Source organism: Arachis stenosperma, chromosome 4 (assembly GCF_014773155.1).
Source record: "Arachis stenosperma cultivar V10309 chromosome 4, arast.V10309.gnm1.PFL2, whole genome shotgun sequence".
NCBI classification, from domain to species: domain Eukaryota; kingdom Viridiplantae; phylum Streptophyta; class Magnoliopsida; order Fabales; family Fabaceae; genus Arachis; species Arachis stenosperma.
Window position 1 is genome coordinate 102,245,025 of NC_080380.1, and position 9,151 is coordinate 102,254,175.

Below are 9,151 nucleotides of genomic sequence, written 5' to 3' on the forward strand. Positions count from 1 at the left end.
ACAAACCGCTGGCACAAGGGCCGCAAAATAGGATTAGCTTATTTGCGACGGTTTAAAACCGCCGCGATTTGGCTAACAGTTTTTTTTTTAAAAATTGCAGCGGTTTGTAAACCGCCGCAAATTTAAAAGCAATTTTTTAAAAAAAAATGTATATTGTGGAGGTTTATAACCCCCACAATTTTCACAATTATATTAAAAAAGAATTTAGCTTCACAAAGCTCTCAATTATATCACTACAAGGAACCGAAGAATGAAACTAAAGTAAAAAATTATTTCGTAATCATATTAGAAGAATTTGTCACTTGGTTGTCTAAGTCTAAATAATGATACACGTTCAAATACTAAACAAAAGCTAATAGCATGAAACCTTTCAACAAAATTACTTTGGTAATCATCATGATTTGAATCATCTACCCAAAACAAATCAAATGACATCTATCTGAAGCACAGGAAGTTAGGAATTGAGGTCAATTTTACAATTACTGCCAAAATAAAAAATCTAAATAAATAATTCAAGTTACCAAATAAAATGGAATCAAGGTCTCTATTTTCCATATATTCATACACCAACATCTTCTCATTTTTCTTAATGCAGCAACCAAGCAACCGAACAAGATTTCGGTGTCGCAGCTTGACAATTGATTTGACTTCATTTTTAAATTCTTCAATTCCTTGTTCAGAGTCTTCTGACAATCTTTTCACAGCAATTTCTTGGCCTACAATCAATCTACATTGATATTATCGTAGACATCATTTGTTAGTGTATACACATAAAAATGTGTTTACGTTACAATCTGAGACTTTACTTCAGGAATGATAGCTGTTATGCATAAAGTATTAAAATAGCTTACCCTATAAACACTACCGAAGCCTCCTTCTCCAAGTTTATTATCTTGAGAGAAGTTGTTTGTAGCCACATTAAGGTAGCAAAATCAAACATTGGCAACTCTAGATCATCCATGTTCCTTTCATCACCCAAGTATCTTCTAGAAGGCACCACCTCATTCATTAATCAATCATGATTTTTATGGACAAAACTTGAAATAGCGGCTTTTGATATATAATTCAGTACCATACTATACATAAGCATTCATATGAGAGAGATTATTGTACATCACTTCTAGATCTTTGTTTTCCCTTCTTCCATAAGTAACAAATAGCAACAAATCCAAAAACTAAAACAAGTGCACTAAATGTGATGCCAATAGCCTGTATTACTCTATGATTCTTGTTGGAGCTAGTAGATCTTATGTGTCACCAAATTGATCGAAAAGAACTCCACCTTAAATACTTAATCAATGAGGAAGGAACTTGCAATATCATCATCTTAGCAAAAATGTGCATAACCACTACTATTTAATATTCATGTTATAACAATTATATGTGATTATTTAGGCAGTTGTATTATTTTGAAACCAAAGGATTTAATTAGGCACTTAATAATAATTTCAATATAGTTACTGGATAAAAAACTTAAAACTCCCTTCACTGAAAAGTCAATTAAAACCAATTAAAATTCAATATTGAATTAGTGTTCAAATTGACCCTTTGTAAGATTTAATACTTCAAGTTAATCTCCAAAAAATTAATAATGTGATTCAAATGATTCTTTTTAATAATTTTTTACTAACGTATTATAATTAAATATAACACATTACAGATGAAACACATAACAAACTTGACCTCACACATTCATAAATTAATGTATCATGTTTCACTTTCTTTTGATTATTTTTGCTACAACTATAACACCTCATGGGGAGACAGATAATATATGGATAGAGAAATACCTATATCAGCTGCAGCCAATCTAACATAGACATCTTGACCATCCGTACGGTAGACACTCATGTCAAAGAGTTAACCAATTCACATAACACAGCCACTTCCTCCATTTCTGATATCAATGTTTGCATATGCAATGCATGAACAATTCCTCTTACACAGACTGCCACATTCATCAAGTGTCATACTCTTATTCATAAACACACTACTTATCTTTGGCAGCTTCATGTTCTTAAGATGCAAGAACTTGTCAGTCGAACAATTCAAACCCGTGTTCCTCACACACCCGTTAGACCCATCTCTCAAGTTCCAAGCTTCTTGGTTCTTAGGCCTGAATCCCTGCATACAAGTGCAAACCGGCGAGGTATTCTTGCAACAAGAAAATAAGACCAGTAGAGCAGCAACATCAAAATCAGAACGAAAGACAGAACAAATGGCAATCGAGGTTTTTCCTAAGCATCATGTAGCAGATAGCATAAAAGAATACAACAAATCAACCCCTGAACATTCAAGTTCAACTTGCAATACTAATTCAACTGCACATCATTGATAGCATTGTGCTACTATATCAAAATTCTGGTTTATGTCGATCATTTTTTTGGCTGTTCTATTTTAAAATTTTTATTTCTATCCCATAATAATATAAAATCATCAAATCAGGGGCACTACACAGTTAAGCATTCAAGTTTAATTCAACAATATGAACAACCAAAATCAATAGGCTAAACCTAAAAGAAATAAAATTTAAGAAAAAAAATCTATGAAATAGAGTTAAATTAGGGGAAAAATAGTGGCTAGAAACTCAAATCAGGAGGAGCTTGACCTGCATAACTCAGAATTTAGGAGCTCCAATCACAAGCCCCAATTAGTGAGTGTGTGAAGCAGAAGCAGATGCAACGACATCGACAACCATATACCTAGCAACGACGACCAATAGGGACAACAAGGAGGCACCACCAATGGCCCGGGGGAAGCAGCAACAGAGACCAACTAGACGGTTGAGACGGAGGCATGAAGCAAAGCAGAGGTAGGAGAATTTGAAAAAAGTTAGGACAAAGACGACAGCCACCAAGCTCCACGAAGAAGCTACGAGGTGGATGGAGGGGCTAGGGCTACACGCAATTCTGCGGAAGGAAGAAGATTGGAGAAGGGGATGGGGGCGCATTGGCTCGACGGACGAAGCGAAGTCCCTGCGTGCGCCGGACGGCGGCAGTATGGCTTGATGAATGGACGGACCAACGAAGAGAGGCTAGGGTTCTCAGACCTTAGTTCTGAGTTTGGAGAAGGGGGGAGAAGGGGCTTGGCTCACTACTGAAATGAAATGAAGTGATTTCTCCTTTTTAGTCGGGGAAGGGGCCAAAACAAAATTTGCTGCGCTCAACAAACTCGCCGACTAAACCGCTGCAATCTTTCAATTTGGCGGTGATTAGGTAAATCGACACAAAATGGACGCTGCAATCCTCCACCTATTTTGTAGTGCCCGAGCTCCTCAAAACACCGGGGCATTGGCACTCGAAGAGGCGCTTCAACCGCCACTTGGCCACCGGCTTCACCAATTCCTACCTCCTCATCTCTTAATAGATGTTAGAATCAATCGGCTGAATCTTCATTGTAAAAGGCATGATGATGATGATGAACAAGAAGATGAATGGTGAGTGGTGGCAATGGAGAGGGAAGCGGAGGGAGTTGTGATCAAGGGTGAGGTGGTGGTAGTGAGGGTTTTGAAAGTTTGGAATTTGAAAAAGAAGAGATTGTGGTGGAGTTGAGGTTCAAGATAAGGAGGGAGGTAATTTGGAAATTTTATTAAAAAGTTAACAAAAAAAATTTAAGGTTTGAGTATTTTTGTCACACAAAATTTATTTTTTATGGGTATAACATTAATTTTTTTGTTTAATGGATAATTTTGTTAGTATTTATAAAGTTTATGGTATAAATAGTTGTTTTTTCTATTCATAATTAAATGTTGTTAATGCATTAATGGTCTTTCTTATTTAGAGCTTGTATTGATGAGTTTTTAAGAAAAAAAATTGTGATTTTTAAAAATAAAAAAATAATTTAATGTTTGAGTATCTTAAGTAAAAATATTTTTCTATCTGATATGAAAATAATTTATTATGTTAAAGTATCTTTTTTTAAATAAAAATATATTTTTTAAAAAATTTGTAAATTATAACTCTTAAAAAAAAGATGTTTTTAATTTTTTATTATTTTTATTTTATTATTAAAAATTTAATTACCAAATATATTGAAAAATAAAAGATTTAAAAAAAATATTTTCTTAACATTTTAATGAGTTTGTTTGAGTGTTATTAAATTATTGAAAAATATTTTTTTAATAAAAAAGATTTTTTTTATTTTTATAGTATGTTTGATAAACTTTTAATAGTAAAAATAAAAATATTAGAAAAATAAAAAATATCTCTTTCTAAAAGTTATAATTTATATCTTTTAAAAAGATTTTTTACTTAAAAAAATATATTTTAATATAATGAGTAAAAAAAATATTTTTATATTATTGTATCTAAATATAATTAATAAATAAAAATATTTTTATTTCTGAAATTTAAATATTAAATTACTTTTATTTTTCTAATTTTTTAAAAAATAAATAAATAAATTAGAAATCACCTGAACAAGTCTCCTTAATTACTTTGGACCACTGATTTTGGATTTTGATTTGTTTTATTAAACTGGCCTACATATGAAATTATGAATACAAATTTTCGTAGTAGTACCTATGAAGCACGGATTCTTTTATGGTGCCGCCGTATCTGTGTCAGACACGAATCCGACACCGACACTCGACGGATACTTCAAACGAGCGTATCGGTGGTGTGTCTTCTTACGGTATAGAATTTTGGTGAAGCTGTCACGAATCCGAACAAGTCCGGCTCGATTTTGTGGTTTTATGGCCCAATTAACTGATTTTTTTTTATTTTAAAATATTTTAAAATCAAAACAAATCAAAATTTAAATTTAAAAATAAAATAATTAATAGAAGTAGAGTTGATGACAACAGTCCAGGTCTGAGTGAGGTTTCGTATTTATCTTTAGATGAACCAAACATAGAAGCTGTGGTATTTGCGGATGATGGACTTGAAGGAGATTAAAATTTTTTATTTTTTTAATAATTGCATAATTTTTAGACTTTTTTATGCAACTATATTTTCTCTTATATTTACAATATGATATTTTATTAATTTAATATATTATTTAAATTTTAATTCATAACGTATCCTAAACGTGTCGTATCCAATTTTTTATAAAAAGAACGTGTCGGCATATCCATGTCGTGTCGTGTCCGTATCGCGTGTCGTATCGGTGCTTCCTAGAGTAGTACGTACTAAGAAGACATGTTATAATTGAAACAAATCACATCTAGCGTTTTCTTCAACAAAACACAAGGCGTGTTCTGACTTTATTCATTGTGATAAGATTGAACAAACAAGATCCACAAGATTGATCGGACAAATAATCACCATCTGTTCTCTATAAATATCTCCACCAATAATATATTATAGGAAACATTTCAAGTGCACCAGGGAGCACCGGTGCACCAGTTGTTTTAACCGTTGATTTTAATTAATATATATTATATATATTTTTTATAATTTAGATCAACGGTTAAAACAACTGGTACACCGGTACTCCCGGTGCACTTGAAATGCTTCCTATATTATATAAGACATATTTTGAAACATAAAGCCTGTGGTAGCTTGACAACAAATCCGAGATAATTATATTGTACTATGCGTGTAATTTTGAAGAGTCCAAATTAAAGGGTTTCGCTAAGTCTTTGCTGGGAACAAGAAAAATGGCGGAAAGGAAGTTGAACTTCAAAGATAAACGATGGTCACTCCATGGGATGACAGCTCTAGTCACTGGAGGATCTCGAGGTATTGGGTATGCAATAGTAGAAGAGTTAGCAGAATTTGGAGCAGCAGTCCATGTATGTGCACGAAATGAAGCAGATATTAATAAGTGTGTGGAAGAGTGGAAAAACAAAGGATTAAATGTTACGGGATCTGCTTGTGATGTTTCATCCCGTGATCAACGTCAACATTTAATAGAAATTGTTGCCTCCATCTTTCATGGAAAACTCAACATTCTCGTAAGTTATATTTCAAGTTTGGGTTAGATAAAATTATTATTTTAGATGGTTAGTTTTACTCTGGTTAGATAAAATTATTGTATATTGATACTCTGGTTTCAATGTAGGCCAAATTCACTTTTATTTATTATTAGTCTTTCACAAATATTAAAAGTTAGCTATGACAAATCATTTGCCATGTCTTATTTAAAATATTTTGTCTTCAGCAAGTTAATTAATTATTAAAATAATTAATTTAAGAATAAAATATCAATTTTTGAAGCAGTAGTATAATTAAATATTTTTATAATAAAATAATTTTATAAATATCAAATTAGTTAATTGAACTCATTTTAGTCTTTATACCAATATAAAACCGATTAACTAGTTTAGCATATTTATTTGATCTTACTAAAATATTACCCACTTTATATTACTATTAAAGATGCCATATCAGCACTATAATGCTTCATGTTAGCATTGCATTAGTGACAGTTGAATTAAAAACAATAGAGACTCACAAAATGTAAATCTAAGAACCAATTTAGTCATTTTCAAAAATCAAGGACAATCTTAATAAACACAAAAAATTTCAGAGATAAAAAATTGTAATTACCATTATTATAACATGGTTAAGAAAATGTACATTATTTTTACATTGAGATAGAAAATAGAAAAGCTATTATTTTCCTTTTTTTTTTTCCACAAATTCATTACATTCGAATTGATTTGTTAGGTTTTATTTCACAGATAAATAATGCTGGAACAACCACACCTAAACACGCCATAGATTATACTGCTGAAGATATGACAACTATAATGAGTACCAATTTTGAATCTGCTTACTATTTGTGTCAACTTTCCTACCCACTTCTAAAAGCTTCTGGATATGGGAGCATAGTATTTGTGTCCTCCATTGCTGGTTTGAAAGCTCTGCCTTATTCTTCTATCTATGCATCAACAAAAGGTATGTTCTCTTTTCTCAAAATTCTTTTAAGTCAAAGGCAAAATTAGAATTTTAGATTGCAATTATAGTTTGAAATATAGCCCCAACTGCTATTGATACAATAGATCACTTGATACAGTATCTTTATATAAAGATATGATATTTTTTATTTAATCAAGCATTTAAATTTTTTTTTAATTTTCTATAAAAGTTTAATCATAATACACTAGTAGTTTTAGTTAAGAGTGGGTTGTTATAAATGGTTTAACTATTTTCTGTTATAACAGTATTCGTTAGGTTGGTTAAAACTAGTGTAATATATACACCTTCTTGTATCAATAACAGAAATAACAATTTACCTTTTCTAATTATAATTCTTCTATTCTCTTTTCTCTGCTTTCCTTTTCATACAATCATTATAAGATTATTCACACCTTGCATATTGAAAATGGACCAAGTACACAACCATAATATTGCATCCAAATTATACAATATGTTCTGCAGTTTACAATGACGATGGTCAAAACTTAACGTAAAAAGTTTTGAGCATAGAAGAAACATATAACCATTTTGAACTTATGATATTAACAGGAGCCGTGAATCAACTCACCAAAAACTTAGCACTGGAATGGGCAAAGGATAATATTCGTGTAAATTCTGTAGCACCAGGAACTGTTCAGACCAAACTTTTGAATGATATCCTGGTAAGCAAAGCTCTTGTTTAAAAATTTTGAGAGCAATCTTAAGACGTAATACAAATTTCGAGAAATGTTTTAGATTTTATTCAACAAGTTTTTGACCAAAAAAAAAATCAATAAAACCATTTTTTAGCACAATACGTGCGTAAGGCTAAATTTTTAAATATTAGGGTAATTTTAGTATTTTTTAAAATATGTAGTGATTTTCATGTTTTACATAAATGTGGAGGAATCTAACACACACAATTTGACAGTGTCAAATTACCATTTATTATATTTTTTAATTTTTGAAAAATACAAAATGATAGTGTTGTTTTGTCATTTATCATTTTTTTAATTAATTTTAAAAAAATCAAAATGGAAATGCCATGTTGTGTTTTTTCACAATCTTATACAACACATATATTCAATCATGTTTGAAAATTACACCCCTTTAAAGCCAATACATTAAAAAAAGTTCCAATAAGTGATAAGTGTGAACTATACCTATTTTGTTGTAGGAAAATATTGGCGAAGGTGAAAAGATTGCGAGTGCTATGACGTCTCAAACTCCACTGCAACGCATGGGAGAACCAAAAGAAATATCATCATTAGTTGTTTTTCTTTGTCTTTCGGCTGCTTCATTTATCACTGGACAAACTATAAATGCAGATGGAGGCTTCACAATTTAAGTTTCATTTTTATGACTCGAGACTTTAAAGTTTCAGTATATGAAAACTTTCAATTATTTCAGGAATACCATGTTCCAATTATTTTAGTCATAAATTTTAGATTTAATTATTCTATTCACCTTTATAATTTCACTAAATTTGTAATTAGGTTTTTATGTTTTTTTTTTCAATTAAGTTCTTAAATATATATATATATATATAATTTTTTAATTAAGTTTTTTTTATCAAAAATATTAAAATTAATAGAATATTTCTCTTAAAAAATATATAATAAAAAATCTAATTAGATTCCTAGTTATGGGTACCTTCAATTTATAAAAAAATATTGCGTTAACGCTGACATTTGAATAAGGACCATGGTATGTGGTATATTTTAGACCTCAACAATAAAAGTCTACAATGTAGTAGTATCACGATGGACCGCACTGCATATGAAGTGGTATGTCTATATAAGCACCACAAATCTCCATGACAATTGCTGGCAGTTTTCAAAGTCTAGTGGCAGTGATAACTATCGAATATGACACATGCACGTACTCTACAATAGCCCGTTTTCGCGTTTTTTACTTAGTTCTGAGTTCGACCCCAATATGCCTTATGGCTTCTTACTATGGAGTTGCATCTTGGATATTTCGACCTTAGTTTCTTAATCCAGTGGATCCTGAGCCCGAGTCTCCACTATTATTGCACCTTGATTCCTCTCGGTGGTTTATGTAAAATTTGGTCAAACTGTAATAATTAAATAATAAATAAAATAGGAGCGAATAAAGTTAGAAAATTTAGCAAATATCATAATTTGATAATTTAAATATGATATTTAGACTCAGTGAATTTTTTTGAGTTGAAAAATATAATTTTTTACATGAAAATGCGCATTGGAATTTTGACCGGCAGTACCAGTTGAGATCTGTCTGATACTATAGTTGAAAAAATTAATTATAAGTAAATAAGGTTAAGAAAT

At 30.8% G+C, this 9,151-nt stretch overlaps 1 protein-coding gene and 1 long non-coding RNA gene across 5 annotated transcripts; one reads left to right on the top strand and one right to left on the bottom strand.

Moving 5' to 3' along the window:
• Window positions 1-251: 251 nt before the first annotated feature.
• On the bottom strand, window positions 252-3,536 carry LOC130976669 (uncharacterized). Of its 4 annotated transcripts, none has more exons than XR_009084727.1 (4): window positions 2,703-3,536; window positions 1,791-2,154; window positions 852-986; window positions 252-727 (listed from the first exon to the last, which is right to left on the bottom strand). It is a non-coding gene; the product is annotated as an uncharacterized LOC130976669 (long non-coding RNA). The 4 variants fall into 4 exon arrangements; XR_009084726.1 differs by having other exon boundaries at window positions 2,609-3,535; XR_009084724.1 differs by having other exon boundaries at window positions 1,791-3,535.
• A 1,875-nt stretch (window positions 3,537-5,411) lies between these two features.
• LOC130977054 (tropinone reductase homolog) lies at window positions 5,412-8,308 on the top strand. The gene is made up of 4 exons (XM_057902053.1): window positions 5,412-5,896; window positions 6,626-6,842; window positions 7,413-7,525; window positions 8,020-8,308. The coding sequence occupies exons 1-4, from the start codon at window positions 5,600-5,602 to the stop codon at window positions 8,188-8,190; spliced, it is 798 nt and encodes a 265-aa protein (XP_057758036.1). The 5' UTR covers window positions 5,412-5,599; the 3' UTR covers window positions 8,191-8,308.
• Window positions 8,309-9,151: the final 843 nt, after the last annotated feature.